Source organism: Manis javanica, chromosome 3 (genome assembly GCF_040802235.1).
Source record: "Manis javanica isolate MJ-LG chromosome 3, MJ_LKY, whole genome shotgun sequence".
NCBI classification, from domain to species: Eukaryota; Metazoa; Chordata; class Mammalia; order Pholidota; family Manidae; genus Manis; species Manis javanica.
In genome coordinates this window covers 99635953-99659972 of record NC_133158.1, presented here as the reverse complement: position 1 = coordinate 99659972, position 24020 = coordinate 99635953, and the positions used below count along the sequence as shown (strand labels likewise).

General features: G+C 37.8%; 1 protein-coding gene across 8 annotated transcripts in view; it reads right to left on the bottom strand.

Annotated features, from left to right (window-relative positions):
* Positions 1 to 22819, bottom strand: part of USP25 (ubiquitin specific peptidase 25) — a 149298-nt gene extending 126479 nt beyond the window's left edge. For 3 of the 8 annotated variants that reach the window (XM_037012640.2, XM_037012641.2, XM_073231834.1), the window contains exon 1: positions 22422 to 22819. In XM_037012640.2, coding sequence (XP_036868535.2) covers positions 22422 to 22466 — 45 coding nt within the window. In that variant the 5' untranslated portion in view covers positions 22467 to 22819. The remainder of the gene's footprint in view (positions 1 to 22421) is intronic. The other 5 variants (XM_037012644.2, XM_073231835.1, XM_037012646.2 and 2 more) reach the window with 2 other exon arrangements.
* Positions 22820 to 24020: the final 1201 nt, after the last annotated feature.

The window sequence follows — 24020 nt, the reverse complement described above, 5'->3', positions numbered from 1 at the left end:
CCATGACTAAATTATGCAATACCTAACATTCTATAAAGAAATAGAAAAACTTTTCAGAAATTCTCCTTATCTAATGCAATGTCTTATTTTAGTAAACATAAAATACTTAAAAGATTTTATAAGCCTGTTTATAATCTCACTAGTGCCCGCACCCCAAACTTCAATCTTTTCACAGTTATTATTTCCCTCAACTGTAAATTATTTAATTATGAATCATGGAAAGACTGAATACCCAAAAGAAATAAGTCATCTATACAAATGCTGCTATTATTAATAAAGCTGAAAACACCGAAACAATGTAAATGTCCTTTCACTAAGTAGGAGGTTCTAAACTTTAATGTGCAGAGGATGAGTTTGTTAATAATAAAGATCCCCAGGCCCCACCCCCAGAGACTGTGATTCTAGGAGTTCTGAATTAAGATTAAGGGATCTATATTTTTAATAATCATATCAAATGATTCATACACATGGACCTAGATGCACAATTTGAGTTAAGTAAATAACTGTATATTTTTAAATAGGAAATATACAAACTATATTGAAGTTATTTTTACAAAATCATATTAAGCTAGAGTGGTGGAATACCAAAAGAGTATATGTACACACATTAATGACTATAAGGTAAAGTGTAAACACAAATGTAACAGCCACCAGATTACCAAATTGTCAGACTCCCAATTTTCTACCTCTGTATCCATACCCCTTGCCACTTTCCACTTCCTTCTACTACAGACACTAAATATTTCCTTGCTGCATTGATGATGAGCTTGGCCATGTGATATGCTTTGGCCAGTGACATATTAGCAGACAGCATGCAAGAAGAAATGAAAAGTGCCTGCACAGTTGGGCTTGCCCCTCTTGAACTTCTGCAACTTTCGTAAGAAGAATATGACCTGGGTGGCCCAGCTGTCTCCCAAGAATGAAGAACCATTGTAACAGAAGAATGAAACATATATGGAGAAGAGTCACCCAACCAACCTGCAAATCATGAACATGATAATGTTTTGGTATGCCACTAATCTTTGGAGTGGTCTCTTAGGGTGATAGTTGACTGATACAGAGTGCAATAAGAATCCTTAGTATTGTATAAAGACAAGCAAGATCTTTTGAGATTTTGTTATTGTCGGGTGTTATCTTTTACAATAAAGTCAGAAAAATATCCTAGAAAAAATGACCCAGGCATATCTATCTCTAGCAGAGTTCATGATCTCATGAATTATGACTGAAAATGACACAGTGAAGAGGAAACGGTTGGGATGGGAAGAATGCTGAGCAATCAGGAGAAAAGGTGAAACAGTTTTCTTAGCTAAGTTACCAAAAATGGGAGAGAGATCAAAGAGGTGAGCTATAAGAAAAATTATAGGTTTATAGCAGAGAAGCTACCTCAATTGTAAAGTTTTCTCCTTTGTTATTGGCATCTTCCAGCTGTGCTTTTCCTATCTTTGAAAATCTGCACCTTTATTTCCTGTAATTATATGGTTTTGTGGCAGCTATTTCTGTTATGATTAAGACCCTGGTCAGTCTTTCAAAGTTTGCACCTTCCAATTTACCAGACTTCTGCTCTGCAATATACCTAGATCCTCAACTAAAAATGTCCCCCATACGGTTCTTCCTTCCTTAACCAGTGATCCAACCCCTTTCATTTTCTGAGCTCCAAGGTCTTCCCTCTGTGGATTTCTTATCTACGAAAGTATAAGGAGGTGGGTGCACCCGGTTCACACTGTTCACCCAAAATGGGAAGACACAATGTTCAAAGAGATTTTAGTGGCTTGCAAATACAAAATGAATAAGCAAGCAAGCAAGCCAAGACTCACATCAGGCCTTCAGAGCCCTTCCTCAACATAATTTTTATTGCAGGATGACATTTTTCAAGTGCCTACTATATGCAAAACACAGTACCACTCATTTCAGGAAGAAAGAGGCATCAGAAATTTCTATATAAATTCAGGATCAGAGGGTTTTACAGAAATTCTTTCCCTTCCTAATTGACACTGCCTAATGTTCAGTCTGTTTTAAATCTGTTTCAATAGAGACTGCAGTATATTTAACAATGGTGTTATTTCTTGAGGATTGAAAAATGGGGATCACTGGCTTAGGCCAAGAAAAGAAGTTGAGCATTTATTATGCTCTTACTGCATGCCAGACTGTTTTAAGTGCTTTCAGCATATAGTCTCATTTAACATATGCACACATGCACACACACACACCCTCTAGAAAGGTTCTCTCATTCTATAGCAGAGGCTTCAAGAGATTAGTAAGTACAGACCAATGAAAACACATTTTTCAAATTCCATGGCCCATGTCTTTACCATATTTCTCTTCTCCAGATACCTGATTTTAGAAATTAAAGATTCAGTGAAAATGAAAACTCAGTGCAAAAACCCACCATGATGTTAACATGAAATAGATAACAATACAAGCAAAGTTAAGCACTGCTGATGACAAAGAAGGTAGGTCTTCTGCATTAAGGGGTGAGTGACTCATCAGCCAGTGGTTCCTTCAACTGAATTTCCAAATATAAATAAAACTTGGTTTAGTGCAAAGGAAAGTAAAAGGTTTCCATCTTTAGGAGAAAAAAGGCAACTCTTAGAATGACCTCTTAAAAAAGCTTTCAAGTTTTTTTCAAATTTCTAAGAGGGAAAAAACCCACTTAGATACAAAATCCAAAAGCACTGTTAAACTTCAGAGTAACATGCACTAAAGCATTATTAGGCACTGAGTGATAAGCACTTCGAAGTTCTCCATCAACAAAATGATAAATTATACTACTGCTTTTAACATATCTAATCATACATCCATCTATTTTTACAAATACCTCCTGCAGCTACCTGATAACACTAGCTGCCCAGCTAACCATAACAAGATATCTCCAAACTTCACTGACAGATAATTCCACATAACATACAATGGCCTACATGTAGCTTTTTATAAGCCCAAACCTGCCTCTAAACAACTATATAAGCAAAAAAGAAAACCTTGATTTCCGGAGTCTTGTTTTTTATTCTTACCTGTAATTTTAAGGTTGACAATGTGACCCTTCCTTTCCCTTCACATGTAATATTCTGTCATGTGGGGGATTTTCCTACAGTATGATCCTCATCAAGACTTAAAGAACCCTTTGCTTGCCACAGCTATCTCTAGCCTCACCTTGAACTACTTTCCCTTGTCTTCCTCTCCCCTCTAACACTCAGGGTCTAAAAAATACCATTCTGCTTCCTAATTCAAAGATCTTTGTACATTTGATTGCCTTCTGTTAAGGTTAGAGGTTCTTCTAGTATTTACCATGGATTATAATAATATACTATAGTTAATCACCAGACTCCAGAAAGGACATGCTATTTTGCTCATCACTGTATTCTTGGTAACTAGAACAGTGTCTGGCACATGGTAGACACTCAATAAATATTGATTCAATAAATGAATAAAGCAGAGTTTGCAGAGGTGAACTACACTGAGATCACAGGGCTTGAACTTGGTACTAACAGGGTTTGAAAGAGGTACTAATTAGAGGGGAACAAGAAGCATACATAAATCAGGCCCACTTACTTAAGCAAACTTTTATGTTCTACATTCTACCTAGAATTTCACAGGTTTCATTTCCTAGTACTGTCCTATGAATCCTGCTTGAAGGTAAGTATACAGTATAATGTTGTTGAAATTCCCAACTGCAAAAATCTATACAATAATTCCATGAACAGCTGGGGTCTCCTGTATTTTCTACTGCCAGAATCAAGCTTACCTCAGTGTTTTGGAGTTAACTGTACTTTGATATTAAAATAAATTAATCATTTGCCTCTATGGGTATATAAATCTGAAGGTATGCTTTTTAAATTTTTCACTATTTATATTAATGCTTAGAAATGTCAGAAAATCTGAATGTAAAAAGTCTTTTCCTAACTTTTCATAGAATCCCAGAGCTACAATCTTAAGCATTCATGTAATCAAAAAACAAAGAGAAAGAAGAAGAAGAGTAATGAGATGCTATATGGGAAATAGGTAGTAAGGGCAATGGATATACTTGGTCCTCAATATATGTTTGTTTTCATCCTTCTTCACCTCAGAGTTCATACACCTACATGCCACCCCAACCCTCCAACCAATCTAATATCTGCATGATGTCCATGCTCTTAACAGAATCCTGGCCGATCCTTATTAATTGGCAGATAAAGAAATGCATCATAAATAGAGATGTTAAATGCAATTTTCCCCCAAAATACTGTTACACACAGCACTGTAAGGTAAGTTCATACAGAGTTAAATACATATCCAGTCCAAATAAGAACCCAACGCCATGAAACATGGTTTATTTGAATTTTGAGTTCCAAAATCCCAACTTGTAAAATCTTTTGGAAGAGTATGTTTTTAAATAGAGTTCCTATATTCTAGAAAACATGTGAGTAAACAAAACTTCTGTGAATAAAATCACATCCTTGAACTATGATGTCTACAGTCTATAGCTTAAATATGTATTCAACTTGTTTTTTATGCTAACAATCTGATTCGTAATATATCTCTCTTGTCCAGTTAAGTCTTGATATACTCGTTTCCATACTTAGATTTGCATAATTTATTTGCAGTCCAAAAATAAAATCCCCTACTTACAAAACAAAATAAACAAGCTCTAAGTAGAACTTTCAAACTAGAACACTATGTAATTCTTAGCACTATGTAATTCTTAACAAACAATTCCTTAAAGCAAATACAGCTTCTGGTTATACTAATTATACGCATAATATAGTCAACTATTAGAAATCCATCCATCTAGATATAATGCTAGGTTTAATAAAGCATCTGCCACTTCCTCCTCTAGACCCATAAAAGTGGCATCTGCAGAAGTGTCCTATGCCTCCAGAAACTCAGAAAACTCCTCCAGTGGGCTTCAATCACAGCCTCTCCAAGCCTATCTCAGTCTTGGTAGTCTTAAGAAGGACCTATCCAAAATTTATGCCTTCCTTTATCCTTTAGAGTTCTCTTTACCTGTGAGTAGCCAAATATCTGTTACTAGTCAATATTTTCTGTATTAAATTTTCCCTGTTCAAATTATTGTCTGGTTTCTATGCCCAAACTAATCCTTACTAACACAACTTCCTTAAAAGCAATTTTTGTATTCTAACAATGTATTAATGACATAATTTTGTATTTTTAAGAGAGTCTCAAAAACAATTAAGAAAGGAGAAACTGACCATATATACTAAGTTTTATCCTAGAACTACCACTTAACTGAGCACTTACTAAAAGTATATAGCATCAGAGATCTCATTATGAGGCATGATTGATTAAACCATTGGCCAATGGTAACTGAACTCAATCTCCAGCCCCTCTCCCCTCCCTGGACTGGGGCATGGGCTGAAAGTTCTAACCATCTAATCAGTGGCTGGTTTTTCTGAGGCACAGTCCCATCTTGAAGTTATTTAATGCCCTAACCAAGAGTTATCTCATTAGCAGACAAAAGACAATACATACCAAGGGTTACAAGCTCTGTAGCAGGAACCTGGGAAAAACACTAAATATTTTTTATTATACTGTATCTAGACATACAGAGCTACCTGTAGACAACAGCAGGCACCAAATTGTTTTGTTTGTTCATCCCTGGTCATGGACTCCTCTTTGCTTACGATGATACCCTCAATCTGCCTATTCATCTTCAACAGTTCATTTCAGCTATATCCTCCCTCTTTGAGGCCTTTCCTATTCTTTTTGGATCTCTCATTGGTTCCAACAATACAGCCTATAATAATACTTCATTTAACTTATAATATTATATTTCCATTTCTGGCTCCCACCATAACCAAACTATAATAAGCTTCGTGTACATTTTTTATTTCTCAAACTGCTTAAAACACAGAAAGAATAAATGAATACATGAACATGATAATGAGAGATGACTGGATATCTAAGAACTGTACAACAGGCAATTGAAAACCTGAAACTACAGGGTGTAAAACTACAGGGTGTAAAATTTATTTTGAATATACAAACGTGGTAATAATGAACAAACATGACTGAAAAAATACATGCTCTCTCAAAGGTAGAGCTTGCAAAGAAGAAGAAATTAAAGACTAAACTGAAAAATTCCCAGTTAAGAAGGAAAAACACAGTATACTGTATTAGCAGTCAAATCTTACCATGCTATATAGCCCAGATGTAAATAGTTTAAATATATGTACTGAAAGTTCACACAAGGAAAGCTGACAATATCACAGAAAGCCTGTGCAATAGAAAGGCCTACTTGCTACTGTTGTCGTACCCAATAATTGTCAACATTTGTGTTTGCAATATGTGTTCAAGTATTAAGTATTTTTGAGAGCACACCTGAAAAGGTTTCAAACCCTCATTATAACAAACTACAATAACCCTAAGGGAAGTAACAGTAATTAAAACAAAATTACTGCTCCAATATAATGATACTGTATGAAGGTGTCTGCAAAAGCAGTTATCTTTAATTTAAAATATAATATTATAAGCTAAGTATTACAGGCACTGCAAGGCAATGCCTCACCTTCCTGATCACCTAAGCACTAAAGTACATTCATGACACAAAGTACTCACAAATACTAATAATTAATGTTTACTTGGCACTAACTTGTAAGTAAGCTATAACTGTTAACCTTGTATTCATAGCAAGTGTATTGCAGTCCACACTAAATCACACTTGGCTTGAGAGACAATGCAGTAATTACATTTCCTGAGCTACAGCCAAAAAAACATTCCAACTATGATCAAACTTGGAGGCACATCTGTGAAGACTTTAAAACAAAAAGGCTGAGGACATATCCAAAGCAATGGCTGTCAACTGAATACCAGGATCACAGATGCAACGTGGATGAAAACTATAATAAAATCTACTCTCAGAGTTTAATAGTACTGATACAAGAGCACCCTATACACACACATATTAATTTCCTTGGCTGAAGTTTCAAGTGCCATGTTAGCTTTTGTAAGACACTACCATCGTCACATTAAGCTTGTTATTTTAAATTTTACTAATTTTTTAGTTTTAGTTACATCTAAGTTACCAGTTGGTTTTTTTTAGTGCATAAGATCTATACATAGAACATAACAAATTTATGCCTAGTTTATATCTGTGCACGTTTCAGTGGAACTATAATAAATTTATATTTCTTTAATTCAAGGGAGAGTACCTTTAAAAAGGCCTCAACTCAAGGATAAAATATATTGTCATCAGGTGGACTATTAATGGGGAAAAAGGAATAACTTTTCAATAAAGTTGCTGGTTCTCCAAGGCAGAAAAGTAATTTGGGCATCTACCCAAGCAATATGAATTCAAATCCAAGTGGAAAACAACTTAAATACCAAGGGCAAAACAAGATTAGAGGACAATAAAAGAGAATATCTTTATGAAATAGGATATGAAAGTTCAAATAATAATGTAAATTAATTGCTTATGAGACAAAATTAAAATGAACTTCTGTTTATGAAAGTATACCATACAGGGAATAAAAAGACATCCTGAAAATGGGAAAAAATATTTGCAAAATATCTAAGTGAAAAAAAAAATCTAGATTATAAAAAGCTCTAAAATCAAAAAGGAAAAGGGAAAACAACCCAAAAGATAAAACAAAGAAACAAATGCTAATTTCACAGGAAAAACATCTCAATGGCCTACAGAAAGATTACCAAATTGTTTCTCAACAACAGAATAGCTTAAGTTCTGGTATATCCAGAAGTATAAATGCGCTACAACACAAGGTTCATTTGTTTCACATGAACCTTGACTCTTACACCTCAGAGCACACACAGAAAAACTCCATATAGATCACAGACCTAAACATAAAAGCTAAAACAATAAAACATTTTAGAAGAAAGCATAGGAAATTTTTTGTAAACTAAGGTTTGAAAACCTTAAACACTAATTATAAAAGAAAAGCATAAAATGAACTTCAATGCTAAAATACTTTGATTTAACAGAAATGATAAGAAAATGAAAAGGGAAGTTACATGACAGTAGAAACATATTCAGAATATATAAATTCCTACAACCAATAGCAAGATATAGAACATCAAAAGAATATATAAAAACGGTCACTAAGGAAAAGATGGGGTTTTGTTGGTGCAGTTCAGCCTGGAAGTGGATGGAGTGGGGGTGAGCGGCACACCACACTCCCTGCCCACCTCCCCCTATTCCCACAGCCCAGTTCCCCTTTCACCAACAGAAAGGCCCCTGAGACCCCAAGACAGGATTAAGAGAAGGAACAGAGACACTGTTAGTCAGCCCCCTCCCTTTGCACATGAAACCCAGACAGCACTACCTGCAAGGGGTATAAAGTATCCCTGATCACCACTAGCATAGCCAAGAATGCACAGAAGGGCTTTCACTTCCACCTGAAAAACGGCAGACGCTGAGGCTACAGCTTGCCTCAGAACAACCGCAAGGCCATGCTGAGTAAAACCGATGTTCACAAGCACTAGGACCACACCTCCTCCCACAGAACCCCATGCCCTGAGGGACCCATTCTGATTCCTACATCCCCAGAAACCTGGGCCTCATACCCAGCGAACACTACAGAAACCACAGAGCTAATCTCAGCCATCTATCCAGCCACAGTCCCACACACTCAGGTGCACCACCACGCTCTCTCTGATGCCACCAGCAAGGATGGAAATATTATCAGTTGTTAGTTTTGCAGTCTTGTCACTGACTTGAAGTCTTGATCCCACTGAGGAAGAAGCTTGTAAGTCAGTTCTAGGAATCTGAATGGTTTTCACATATCCATATTGGTTCTCACATTAGTGTTACCACAGTAACATATACAGGCCACCAACGGTTCTTGATTTCTAGTCCCTCTCCCCACACTCCCTCCCAACATCCTTTCTGCTTCACTGAGGACCTAGCTCTTAGCTTGCAGCCAATCCTGCTCACCCCCACTCCACCCACTTCCAGGTTGAACTGCACCAACAAATACCAAGGGCTTGCTTTTCCAGTTCAAAACAGGCTCCTCTTCTTTCTTATTCTCACATGGACCAAAAACTGTGAGAACAGTCTTTCTCTGCCCAATTGCTTACCTCTACATAGTTCATCCCACCCACCTTTGGTCCTCTAGATTCTTTTCTAAACTTCCAAACCAACTACAATGTGAAAATATTTTGTACGCTGTGTGTACAATTAATTATCAATGAGATTAATATCGGTGTGAGGCATGAAAAAGAAAAGGGTTTCATTCTTAAGCATTTTATCAAGTGTTAGTTTAGAAGGTTACATATAACGAAGAAAAAACTGCAGTTTCATTTTGTTTTGAGCATAGCAGTATATGTTCCTAAGACGCTTTACATCTACCAACAACTGTAACTTTTTTGCCATGTTCAGACATGGAACAATAAGCAGCTATTGTTATTGCTGATCCTGTGAGGATTTAAAACTACATAATATATGAGAGTCAGTATTTAAAAATAATCCAGAAATGGCCAATAAACTCAAGAAAAGATGTTTAAGGCCATTAGTCATTATGGAAATACAAATTAATACCACCATGAGGTACCACTACATACTCGTTAAATGCCTAAAACATCAAAGTTGGCAATCCAAGTATCAGCAAAAATGTAAATGAACGCTCATACATCACTAGAGTGTACAATGGTACAACCATTTTGAATAATCATTTAGCAATATAACAATTCTATTATATATTTGCCCAAGACAAATGCAAATATTGTCTACTCAAAGACCTGCTTATAAATGCACATGTAGCAACAATACTAAGAGCCACAAACTGTAAACAACCCAAAAGCCCAACAGCAGGAACATGTTTACACAGATTTGAGGATATTCATACAATACAATATTACTCAGCAATAAAAAGTAACAAACTACTAATACATGAAAAATATGGCTGAATCTCAAGAACTTTTTGCTGAACAAAAAATGTCAAATGCAAAAAATAAGGAATCTTTATGATTCCATTCATGCGAAAACCTAAAACAGACCAAACTGGGATCTATAGTGAGAGAAATCAGATCAGTGGTTGCCTGGAATAGCGATGGTGGAGATATTAACTGGGACAATTGTCACAAGGAAACTTTTGAAGTGATGGAAATGTTCTATATGCCAAAATTCATGTAATTATACCCTTTAAATGGATGCTTTCACTTTATTTTTTGTAATATACAGTAACGTTAACTTGGAAGAGTCAAGATAGCAGCTGGTAAGAAGCAGAAGGAAAAGTCAGTTCGGTTGAGGCATAAAGGTAACTTCTAGAACAGCAAGATATTCTAGTTCACGTAGAGGATAGTATAATCTTGCTGTATTTTTTAAGGTACAGTAAGTTTTCATATGCTATGTTTCACACACATACATACAAAAGATCTTTCAGAAATGATTCAGCACACACACACCCCAAAAACAAGAGTAACAGGAAGACTGCAACCTTAGCATACACATAATTGTTTCCCAACTCCCTGATGTGTGATTCAGTGAATAAAATGAAAACTAAATTTGCCCTACTGGGATTAGGGTGACAGGTGTCCCAACTATGAACCTAAGCTTTAGGATTCCATAGAAACGTTGGCCATAAAGCCTGAGGGAAGAGACATTTCCTTTACAACATAAGCATGTCAGTGCACCAATGGGGAGAAACACTGGAACATAAGAAAGCCTCTGTATTCAAAGAGACTCTGCTCCCATGTTAAACTCAGTGTATGGAGTAATTCACACCCTGGGAGACCACGCTGTCAATTTTCACCTTTAAGGATCCTAACTAATTTCAACTAGTGGTCCTCAAACTTTAAGTGCAGAAGACCATTTAGAATTCTTGTGAAAAATGCCACAGCCAACCCTTAGAGTCGTGGAACAACGGGTCTGGAGTAAGGCACAGAATTTTACATTTTTAGCAAGCACCACAGGAAATTAAGGTAGTCCACAAATCACATGGTAAGAAACTCTGATCTAAACCTATACCAACAAGGCTGAAGAAACAAGGAAATCACTGCTGAACATTTTTAAATATTTAGTGGCTCAAAGACCAAGACTAAAAATAAAGCAGATAGACTGCACTGAAACAGTTAATCAAGGGAGATAAAAGGAGACAACCGAAAACTTACTACATTCACAAAACAAAATATCATGACAAGGAGCATATTCTTGAAAATTAATAAGGGTCATTTTATAAATTCAACTTTCGTGTCATGTACTTACCCACACTGCATAATGACATTCCAAAACTGGCTTTCACAAACCAAATTTGGTCTTTCACATATAATATAAATAAATCAATGATGATTATGAGTTGTGATACCATACTCACCACTTATATTTGCAGCAACAAGGCAGGTCACTGCTGCAGTCAGTGCTTATGGCACTTACTCAACATTGGAGAGAAACAATGTGTGTAATGTAAGGAGAAGAAAGACTCTTATAACTACCCCTACTCTATGCACATCTGTGCAGAAATAAATAATTGTGGAATGGACTCTGGAGGAAGAGACAAGGGAAAGCCTATGATAAGGAAAAAAAAAAAAAAGAAGTGCATTTCCTGTACTTTATAGGACCTCGGATGACAAAGAAGTGGCTGACAAACCATCTATCTCCCCGCAACCGCCACCCCAGATTCCTGGAGTAAAAACTTTCACAAGCATCACCAGGACTCAAAGGAAAAAGTACATGCAAGCATCAAAATTTAAATTACTATAATATCCTTTAGTTCTTTAAAAGCAGAACCCTCTTTATAACATATAAGCCCATACTACTAACACATGTAAATACTAGAAGTACATTAGGTCTCAACATAGGAACCTGCCCTCTAAAACCAGCAATAAAACAATATCCACTATCATTCCTTCTAATCAACATTTATTAGAGGTCTTACCTAGTACAACCATAAAAAATGAAATTTCAGGCATAAAAATTGGAAATAAATAAAACTCATGATTTATTCATGACATAATCTTTTACATAGAAAAAACAAAATCATCTCTGGAAAAATATTAAAATAGAAAAGTTTAGCAAGCTGAATATTCAAAAGCCAGGTGCATTTGTACACATCAGTAACAAATATTTTAAAGTGCCACATATAATTGCTATCAGGAATTATCAACTATCTAGGACAAAAGATGTATAAGAATTCTACAGGTAAAATTATAAAGTGAATAAGAGATACTAAAGAAGCCTAAGTAAAAAAATCTACCCTATTCATGGAAAGACTTAGTATAATAAAAGTGTTAATGATCCAAAATTTGGCTATAGATCAATGAAATTAATAAAAAACTCAAAAGTTTTTCAGAGAAGTTGGTGAGATTATTCTAAAATTTCTAAGGAAAAATAACATGCAAGACATCTTGGAAGAAGAGGAGCAAGCTTCCTTTTCCAGCACTAGAAATTACTATGATGTTATAGCAATGAAGACAAGACAGTACTCACAGAATGAATGATGGAACAAAATAGCACAGAGAGGAAAAAAGCATTTTACATAAAGCTTTTTTATATGAGTGATCACATGTCACTTCAGTGGGGGAAAGCATTAACTTTTCAGTTAGATTAGCAATAAAAAAATTTTATGTACTGTACAATAAAAATTAAACTGGATCCCTACCTCACACCAAGCACAAAAATTAAGCACAAATGGAATACAGTCTATATGTTGCAAATATAACTTTAAAACTCTTGGTATAAATGCTAGGTGAATAACTTTTAGATATTGTGGAAGAAAACCTTCCTAAAGTTAAAACAACTAAATATTAAAAATATATACTTTCAAGAATTCATAGAGATTCAATAAAAAGGTAATCCAAGGGAGAATCAAAAGAGGATTCAAGGTGATTACATTCTCAAATGGAAATAGATGAGATGAGGGGACTATATGGTTAAATATGGGTTATTTTTTAACTTCTAGCTTTTAAGTAGTGGGTTCATGTGTTAAAATCATTTATTGTTAAATTATTGATTACTTATTAAAAATAATTACATAAATGAAAACATATTTACATGGACAGCTAATCATGAACTAATGTTTATGATTAATTCATTATATCCACTTTGGAATCAACTAAAAATGTTTATTTAAAAAAAAACCCAAAAATAGTATTTGACCACCTACTGAGGTAGTAAATATAGAATTGGAATTACAGAAATAATAATCTTAACAAACTAAAAAGTAATCAGAGCACATAAGACAAAAAGAGAGAAAAAATTATAAAATAAAATTTGATTAAAAAAGATGGCAGCGTGAGAGGAGATACAGAGGCTTCCTCCTAAAACTGGATATAATTAGAAAATTTAATTGGCACAACTAATCTTGAGAGAGCAACAGGAAAGAGGATGGCATCAGACTGTACACACCTGGAGAAAAGAGACCTCAGCTAATGGGGTAACGTACCAGAGCTGTGGCTCCGTGGGACCCGAGCCCCTCCCCCACCCCAGCTCACCGGCAGGAGAAATAGAAACAGAGCAGGGAGAAAGTGGAAGGCTTGGGACTGCTGAATACCTAGCTACGGAGATCTGCTCTGGGAGCACAAACCTACATTTCATGGTGCTTTCATGAGACTCGTATGACTACTGGGTTGGAAAGTTAATACAGGCAGAGTTCCTGGGGAGACTGGGATTCCAGCTGCTTGTGGAAAGCAGGGATCCATATCCGGCAGCTCTGGGACAAAAATTTATACCTGTGTGAACGGCCCACTGGATCAGGCAGTGGAGACAGGCACAGCATCCAGCAGGGGGGAACAGCTCTTTCCTACCCCCAGGCACCAGAACCGCTCCCCTGCGACCCCCGACATTGCTTCAGGGGCTCAGCAGCTCCAGAATAGAGCTTCTGGACACTAGAGGGCACCATATACAAACATAAAACGCCAAAGGAACCTTGTCCAGAGTAAAATTGTTAATACAACTCCCGAGAAAGATTTAAATGATATGGACCTTGTGTCTCTTCCTGAAAGGGAGTTCAAAATAAAAATAATCAACATCCTAATGGAGGTACGGAAAGACATCCAAGAACTCAGGAATGAATTCAGGTCAGAGATCCAATCGTTAAAGAACACGATGGAGGGTATTAAAAGCAGGTTGGATACAGTGGAAGAGACAATAAATGAAATAGAAATAGAGAAGAGGAATACAAAGAAGCTAAAACACAGAGAGAAAAAAGGATCTCTAAAAATGAAAGAATATTGAGAGAACTGTGTGACCACTCCAAGCAGAACAATATTCGCATTATAGGGATACCAGAAGAAGAAGAGAGAAAGGGATAGAAAGTGTCTATGAGGAGGTAGTTGCTGAAAACTTCCCCAATCTGGGGAAGGACATAGTCTCTCAGGCCATGGAGATCCACAGATCTCCCAATACAAGGGACCCAAGGAAGACAACAGCAAGACACATAGTAATTAAAATGGGAAAGATAAAGGATAAGGACAGACTGTTAAAAGCAGCCAGAGGCAGAAATAAGATCACATACAAAGGAAAGCCCATCAGGCTAACATCAGACTTCTCAGCAGAAACCTTACAGGCCAGAAGGGAGTGGCATAATGTATTAAATGCCATGAAGCAGAAGGGCCTGGAACCAAGATTACTTTATCCTGCAAGATTATCATTTAAATTTGAAGGAGGGATTAAACAATTTCCAGATAAGCAAAAGCTGAGAGAGTTTGCCTCCCACAAACCATCTCTGCAGTCTATTTTGGAGGGACTTCTATAGATGGCAGTGTTCCTAGGGTTGGATAGCTGTCACCAGAGGTAGTAAAATCAACAGTAGGGACGGTGGAGCAGCTAATTGCAAGGCAAATGCATAATTAAATTGACTACCCCCAAGTCAATCAAGGGATAGACAAAAAGTACAGAATTTGATACCTAATATATAAAGAATGAAGGAGGAAGAAAAAGGAGGAGACATAGAAAAGAACCTTTAGATTGTGTTTATAACAGCACACTAAGTGAGTTAACTTAAACTCTTAGATAGTAAGGAAAGTAATCTGGAATCTTTGGTAACCACGAATCTAAAGCCTGAAATGGCAATAAGTACATACCTATCGATAATCACCCTAAATGTAAATGGACTGAATGCACAAATCAAAAGACATAGAGCCACAGAATGGATAAAAAAAAAAAAGACCCATCTATATGCTGCTTACAAGAAACTCACCTCAAACCCAAAGACATGCACAGACCAAAAGTCAAGGGATAGAAAAAGATATTTCATGCAAAAAATAGGGAGAAAAAAACAGAAGTTGCAGTACTAGTATCAGACAAAATAGACTTCAAAACAAAGAAAGTAAGAAGAGATAAAGAAGGATATTACATAATGATAAAGGGCTCAGTCCAACAAGAGGATATAACCATTATAAATATATATGCACGCAACACAGGAGCACCAGCATATGTGAAACAAATACTAACAGAACTAAAGGAGGAAATAGACTGCAATACATTCATTTTAGGACACTTCAACACACCATTTACTCCAAAGGACAGATCCACCAGACAGAAAATAAGTAAGGACACAGAGGCACTGAACAACACACTAGAACAGATGGACCTAATAGACATCTACAGAACTCTACACCCAAAAGCAACAGGATACACATTCTTCTCAAGTACACATGGAACATTCTCCAGAACAGACCACATACTAGGCCAAAAAAAGAGCCTCAGTAAATTCCAAAAGATTAAAATCCTACCAACCAACTTTTCAGACCACAAAGGTATAAAACTAGAAATAAATTGTACCAAGAAAGCAAAAAGGCTCACAAACACATGGAGGCTTAACAACACGCTTCTAAATAGTCAATGGATCAACGACCAAATTAAAATGGAGATCCAGCAATATATGGAAATATATGACAACCACAACACAAAGCCCCAACTTCTATGGGACACAGCGAAAGCAGTCTTAAGAGGAAAGTATATAGCAATCCAGGCATATTTAAAGAAGGAAGTACAAAACCAAATGAATAGTCTAATGTCACAATTATCAAAATTGGAAAAAGAAGAACAATTGAGGCCTAAGGTCAGCAGAAGGAGCGACATAATAAAGATCAGAGAAGAAATAAATAAAATTGCGAAGAATAAAATAATAGCAAAAATCAATGAAACCAAGAGCTGGTTCTTCGAGAAAATAAACAAAATAGATAGACCTCTAGCCAGACTTATTAAAAGAGAATCAACACACATCAACAGAATCAAAAATGAGAAAGGAAACATCACGACAGACCCAAAGGAAATACAAAGAATTATTAAAGACTACTATGAAAACCTATATGCTAAGTAGCTGGAAAACCTAGGAGAAATGGACACCTTCCTAGAAAAATACAACCTTCCAAAACTGACCAAGGAAGAAACACAAAATCTAAACAAACCAATTACCAGCAAAGAAATTGAAGCGGTAATCAAAAAACTACCCAAGAAAAAACACCTGGGCCAGATGGATTTACCTCGGAATTTTATCAGACATACAGAGAAGACATAATAGCCATTCTCCTTAAAGTTTTCCAAAAAATACAAGAGGGAATACTCCCAAACTCATTCTATGAAGCCAACATCACCCTAATACCAAAACCAGGCAAAGACCCCACCAAAAAAAGAAAACTACAGACCACTATCCCTGATGAACGTAGATGCAAAAATACTCAACAAAACATTAGCATACCGAATTCAAAAATATATCAAAAGGATCATACACCACGACCAAGTGGGATTCATCCCAGGGATGCAAGGATGGTACAACATTTGAAAATCCATCAACATCATCCACCACATCAACAAAAAGAAAGACAAAAACCACATGATCATCTCCATAGATGCTGAAAAAGCATTTGACAAAATTCAACATCCATTCATGATAAAAACTCTCAGCAAAATGGGTATAGAGGGCAAGTACCTCAACATAATAAAGGCCATATATGATAAACGCACAGCCAACATCATATTGAACAGCGAGAAGCTGAAAGCTTTTCCTCTGCAATCGGGAACAAGACAGGGATGCCCACTCTCCCCACTGTTATTTAACATAGTACTGGAGGTCCTAGCCACGGCAATTAGACAAAACAAAGAAATACAAGGAATCCAGATTGGTAAAGAAGAAGTTAAACTGTCACTATTTGCAGATGACATGATATTGTACATAAAAAACCCTAAAGACTCCACTCCAAAACTACTAGAACTGATATCGGAATACAGTAAAGTTGCAGGATACAAAATTAACACACAGAAATATGTGGCTTTCCTATACACTAACAATGAGCCAATAGAAAGAGAAATCAGGAAAACAATTCCATTCACAATAGCATCAAAAAGAATAAAATACCTAGGAATAAACCTAACCAAAGACGTGAAAGACCTATACCCTGAAAACTATAAGACACTCTTAAGAGAAATTAAAGAGGTCACTAACAAATGGAAACTCATCCCATGCTCCTGGCTAGGAAGAATTAATATCGTCAAAATGGCCATCCTGCCCAAAGCAATATACAGATTCGTTGCAATCCCTATCAAATTACCAACAACATTCTTCAACGAACTGGAACAATATTCAAAAATTCATATGGAAACACCAAAGACCCCGAATAGCCAAAACAATCCTGAGAAAGAAGAATAAAGTGGTGGGGATCTCACTCCCCAACTTCAAGCTATACTACAAAGCCATAGTAATCAAGACAATTTGGTACTGGCACAAGAACAGAGGCACAGACTAGTGGAACAGATTAGAGACTGCAGACATTAACCCAAACATATATGGTCAATTAATATTTGATAAAGGAGCCATGGACATACAATGGGGAAATGACAGTCTCTTCAACAGATGGTGCTGGCAAAACTGGACAGCTACATGTAAGAGAATGAAACTGGATCACTGTCTAACCCCATACACAAAAGTAAATTCAAAATGGATCAAAGACCTGAATGTAAGTCATGAAACCATAAAACTCTTAGAAAAAAACATAGGAAAAAATCTCTTGGACATAAACATGAGTGACTTCTTCATGAATGTATCTCCCCGGGTAAGGAAAACAAAAGCAAAAATGAACAAGTGGGACTATATCAAGCTAAAAAGCTTCTGTACAGCAAAGGACACCATCAATAGAACAAAAAGGTATCCTACAGTATGGGAGAATATATTTATAAATGACATATCCTATAAAGGATTGACATCCAAAATATATAAAGAGCTCCCACTCCTCAACAAACAAAAAGCAAATAATCCAATTAAAAAATGGGCAGAGGAGCTGAATAGTTCACCAAAGAAGAAATCCAGAAGGCTAACAGGTACATGAAAAGATCTTCCACATCGGTAATCATCAGAGAAATGCAAATTAAAACCACGATCAGATATCACCTCACACCAGTAAGGATCGCCACCATCCAAAAGACAAACAACAAATGTTGGCGAGGTTGTGAAGAAAGGGGAACCCTCCTACACTGCTGGTGGGAATGTAAATTAGTTCAACCATTGTGGAAAGCAATATGGAGGTTCCTCAAAATGCTCAAAACAGACTTACCATCTGACTCAGGAGTTCCACTTCTAGGAATTTACCCTAAGGATGCAGCACTCCAGTTTGAAAAAGACAGATGCACCCCTATGTTTATTGCAGCACTATTTACAATAGCCAAAAAATGGAAGCAACCTAAGTGTCCATCAGTAGATGAATGGATAAAAAAGATGTGGTACATATACACAATGGAATATTATTCAGCCGTAAGAAGAAAACAAATCCTACCATTTGCAACAACATGGATGGAGCTAGAGGTATTATGCTCAGTGAAATAAGCCAAGCAGAGAAAGACAAATACCAAATGATTTCACTCATCTGTGGAGTATAAGAACAAAAGGAAAACTGAAGGAACAAAGCAGCAGCAAAATCACAGAACCCAAGAATGGACTAACAGTTACCAAAGGGAAAGAGACTGGGGAGAATGGGAGGGTAGAGAGGGATAAGGGTGGGGAAGAAGAAAGGGGGTATTATGATTAGCATGTATAATGTGGGGGGTGGGGGAAAGGGGAGGGCTGTGCAACACAGAGAAGACAAGTAATGATTCTACAACATCTTACTATGCTGATGGACAGTGACTGTAATGGGTTTGTGGGGGGACAGGGTAGGGGAGAGCCTAGTAAACATAATGGTCTTCATGTAATTGTAGATTAATGATAACAAAATTTTTAAAAAGTCAAAAAAAAATTTGAAGCAATAGTTATCTAATATTAAAATAATGTAATTACTGAGGAGAAAAAATACAGTAGAAGCAACAATTTTAAAATACGTATGTTTGTGCTAAGAATACTAAAGTTTTTAGATCAAAAATCCTAAGCAAGACTGTTAAATGATATATACACACACACCCTCAAACTCACACACGAAATTTCTGTATTCTGAAACCAAAGAGGAAATCTTATGAGCTTACAGAGTTTACTTATTTACAAAAGAAAAGGTAGAGTAACATCAAATAGTATTATTCTATACCGAAAAACATATAGTTAAAATTAAACACTTAATTTTTACAAACTAATTAGCTATAAATTAAGACAAATAATATTTCTGATATAAGGTATACCTTAAGAAATTTTAAGTGTCATTACTTATAATTCTGTATCATCCCAACAAAATCAGTAATGCTGTAAATAAAAATATGCTAAAAAAGTCTTACCGGGGGCAAAGGGAAGGAGGAAAAAACTCATTATTAATTTCTGATACTATCAGAAAAATACATGTTTAGATAAATTTGCTTAAATATAAAAGAGCAGAAATGAGAAAGTATTTCCAACACATTAGAGGATTTAAGAGGCAATGGTGGGGGAGGTGATACAATGAAAACTCAATCAATCCATCAAAAATGAATGGGGAAAACAGCACTAGTAAATGGAAACTCAGATGAAAATTTTTAAAAATTAAATTTATCAGTCATTACCATATATGGAAATCCTACTAAATCCTACAGTAAGGTAAGTATCAAGCACAGAGGTTGAAGATACAAATTCAAGACCAAAATTACAAAGGAATTTAATTGCAGCTTATCTGCCACCAATTTCACCTCACCTCTATCATCTAAACCTCAGAAAATCAACTCTCTGCAATTTTATATCTCATAACTTCCTGCGCTGGCCAAACTTCAGTAATCAAGTACAAACCACATCAGAGGAAAACACAGCTCCTTGCTTCTTATTATACTGTGACAAGTTACTTCGTAGGTGAACAAAAGGCCTATAAAAGTTTTGTGCTGTGCTCTTTTTAAAAAAAAAAGATTACTAATCATACATCTTTGTGGAAGAAAAAACAATCTTGAAAATATAAGAAACTGTTCAAGCTAAAATATAACTATTTGCATTATATGTGTGTGTGTGTGTGTGTGTGTGTGTGTGTGTGTGTGTGTGTGTGTGTGCATAGACACAATGTGTCTTAGGAGAACAGAAAATAAACTAAAATCTTTGTTATGCAATATGCACCAGGCACCTCTCCTTTTACTGATAATTCATTAGGTTTGTAAGTGAAAACAAAAGTTTCACTTTTGTTTCCTCTAAAGATTGAAATTCACTTCCTAGTTACTAGCCTCAAGTTCACTTCCTAGTTACTGGCTTGGTAGATTAAAGTCTACCAATTTATTTGAAGCAAATGGTTCAAAGTATTTATACCATACAAATATTTTTTTAAATAGTTCTAACACGAATAACAAATAATGGCATATTAATGTGTAAAGCACAGAAACATATAAAGCCTTTCTTTTTGAAAAACATAATACTATGATAGAAGTATAAAAATAAATGGATTATATTGCTCTAAAAAAATGTCCCTAGTATCAAAGAAATGATCTAACACACACTATTTTGGATTAACAACTACTCCCTTTATGTAAACAGGGAGAGACTTGACCGCCAAGATCATTCAGTAATTGGATTCTTGATTCTACATTTTTATGTATAAACCTCTGATCCTCGCAGATCTGTATAATTTGATACTATGCTAAAGTTTAGTTAAAATCAATTAAAAAAAAACCTTTTTGCCTTTGTTCAAATTAAAGAAATGTGAAAAATGAGCTAAGTTTCCCACTTTTAAATAGCCTTTGACTTTCCACATTGAAAAGAACTATAAAAATCATAACAAAAGTATTAAATACTGCTTAGTGTGTATATGAGCACGAGATTCTGTTCCAAGTATTAATACTTTATCACTCAACATCGAAACCTAAAGTATAAGGTATTCAAAATTGAATAGTGGGGATTAGAAGGCCAACTTTTTTAAGCTCCCATTATTAAATCTAGAACTATTTCACTGTAAACAAACTTCAATCTGCAATAATCTGCGAAATTTACCAGTAATTAATAACACACAGGAGTTCCAGAGACAACTTTGTCAAAGTGCCTAAAATAACAATGCACTATCCTTGCTTTCCAAAATTCTTCAATTACCTCAACTACTATCATAAAATTCTAAAGATAACCTCAAGGCAAAAACTTAGCATGCTGAGAGTATATGTAGTCCATTTTAGAATAACAGGCCTTATTCCAAAATCAAGCACAAGTAGGCTGTAACTACCCAAACTACAACAGGGTGGGGCATTCATTACTCACCCAGATAAACCAAACACATCTTCAGCAGATCCCGACAGTAAACCCTAGTTATCCCCATAATTCCAACACGACCAAAGCAATGTTTCTCTTTTGCATGAAATGCTTTTCACACAAATGACAAATATATATATACACAGCCATAGTCAACTACTCTTCAGGATATGGTGCGAGCCATCATAATGCACCTGAGATTCTGAAAACAATATCTAGAATAAAAGGAGCATCTCTCACTATTCACTATGAAAGATCTGAAGCTCCGCAACACAGATTTTTTTTTTTTACTTAAATGAGTGACAATTTGAATGTGAAACTGATGCAAGAGTAAAAGGTGAACAAGGTCAAACTTAGGGAACAAAAGATTCCTGGAATAAACATGACCAGAAAAGCTTCCCTTCCTAAGGGAGAGTTTCTAAAGGAAAAGAAAAAGAAACAGATAAAGAAAAAGGAATCAAGAGTCCACCTAGTAAATGTACCTGCCCTGCCAGGCAAGCAATTGAATTCTGGTGGACACCTTTTTTACACAATAGCAGTCCTGAAATGCTATCTTCGAAATAAAAACTGCTCAGAAGGGATGACAATTGGCTCTTTTTTTTTTTTTTAAAGCAGAAGGATAAAGTTTAATTAAGAAGCGGTATAGAGTGTAGGAATGTGAAGGTCGCTCTCAATAAATACCCAGTACTGACTGCTACAGGGAAACAATCTGCAAGGAAGTGGCCTGAAATCCGCTAACTACACCCCGCTCCCCACACGCAGCCCGGCACTGGGCACGACGCCCCCCAAAGGCGCCGGGCAGCGGGGGAGGAGACCGGGACGGCGGAGGCCGCGCGGCGAAGGGGGAAGGCCGGGACCGCCCGACCAGGAGGGCGAGAGCAGCACGTCGGAGGGAGAAGCCGGGCCGCGCCGCGCCGGCTCGCGGGGTCGCCTCACCTTCTGCGCCGCGCTCTGCTGCAGCACGTTCTGCTCCACGGTCATGGCCCCCGCGGCGCCGGCGTCCGGCTCCTCGCGCCTCCGCCCTCCCTGGCTGCCGCACTCCGCCGATCCCCAGGGAGCGGTGCGGACGGCCGGGGAGGACAGCGCCCCCGCCAGCCAGGCGCGAAGGCGATGGCGGTCGGCGTGCGCGGGCACCGCGGGCTGGCAACGAGACGCGGGCTGCGAGGGCCACGGCGGCGGACCCACGACCTCGCGCGGCCAGCCTCAGCGCCGCTCGCCCGCGGTGGCCCGGGCCAGGAGCCGGCGGCGGAAGCCGTGGCGCGGGAGGCGCGAACAGGCCGGGCCGCGTCACTCGCGCGCTGCTCCGCCGGCGGCTCCCCGGCCACTGCGGGGAAGGGAGATGGACGGAGGGAGCGGCCGGCCGGCCGGAATGGCGCTGTCCTCCTCCCTCCGCGACTGCTCCTCCCTCCGCGACTGCTCCTCCCTTCCCCTCCCCCAATCGCTGTCCCCGCCCCGCCGGGCGACTCCTCCTCCCTGAGCCCCGCCCGCCGGCCGCCCTAACCCTACATTGTGACCCGCTGGCCGGCGGGGCGGGGGTGGGGCTGCCCCGGAGCCCCGCCCCCGAGCCCGGCCCCGCCCAGCCCGCGCCGGCCCGGAGCTCTCGGGTGGGGCGAGGGCGCGCCTCGCGGGCCGGGCCTCGGAGCTGCCCTTGCGGCAGGTTGCGCGACGCCTACCCTTGGCTCCGCGAAGCTCCTGGCTGAGGCCGCTCGGCAGCATTCCCCCCGTGCCCGGGACTTGTCGGATCGCTGGCTTTGCGAACTCCTCCAAATCAAAACATTTCCTCCAAGCCCCGTAACGTCTCACAACTGCGTTGGGTTCCGAGCTCCGTCTACCTTCTAGGTCTGTGATCCTCTCCCTTTCTAGGAATTTTACAAGCAATAAACTTGGCCGAAGAGAAAAGTCAGATGTGATTTAAGCAAAAGGCTGTCAGAAGTCCTTATGCTGGAACGTACTTTTCTTCTTAACTAAACATTATATAAATGAATATTGACATTCTCCCTCTTTTTCATTCATTCAAACATAGGCCAGTTACTTCTAGGCTCTGGAGAAATAAGGTTTATTTCCCGAAATCTGATAATAACTGAAATATGGTCTATACAACACTCCAAAAGTATCCTTGCCTATGCAGTACATAATTCTAATATCACAGTTGCCAAACAGTTACCAACTAACCACCCTGAGCGAACTCCTTGACTGTTGTAAGGAAATAGTTATGAAAAACTTAACACTTAGAAAGCAATCTACAGCCACAAAAATAACTAGTTTTGAGAGCTAATCCAGGGATAGGAGGTGAGGGTACAATGGTGAAAGGTGCGGAATCATCATGCACGTTGTGGCAAAAACAATACACGCATATGCAAATCTGGGCATAATTCTTAATCTGATGACAAGAACAACAAGCTCAGTAAATGATCATTGAAATATCTGGTTTTATTTATCATGGAAGACAGTTTACTGTTAAAGCTTTGAAACAAATTGTGCACTTTACAAAATCTTTGCACTTTAGATGTCTTCAACCACCTTTTGACATCTTTG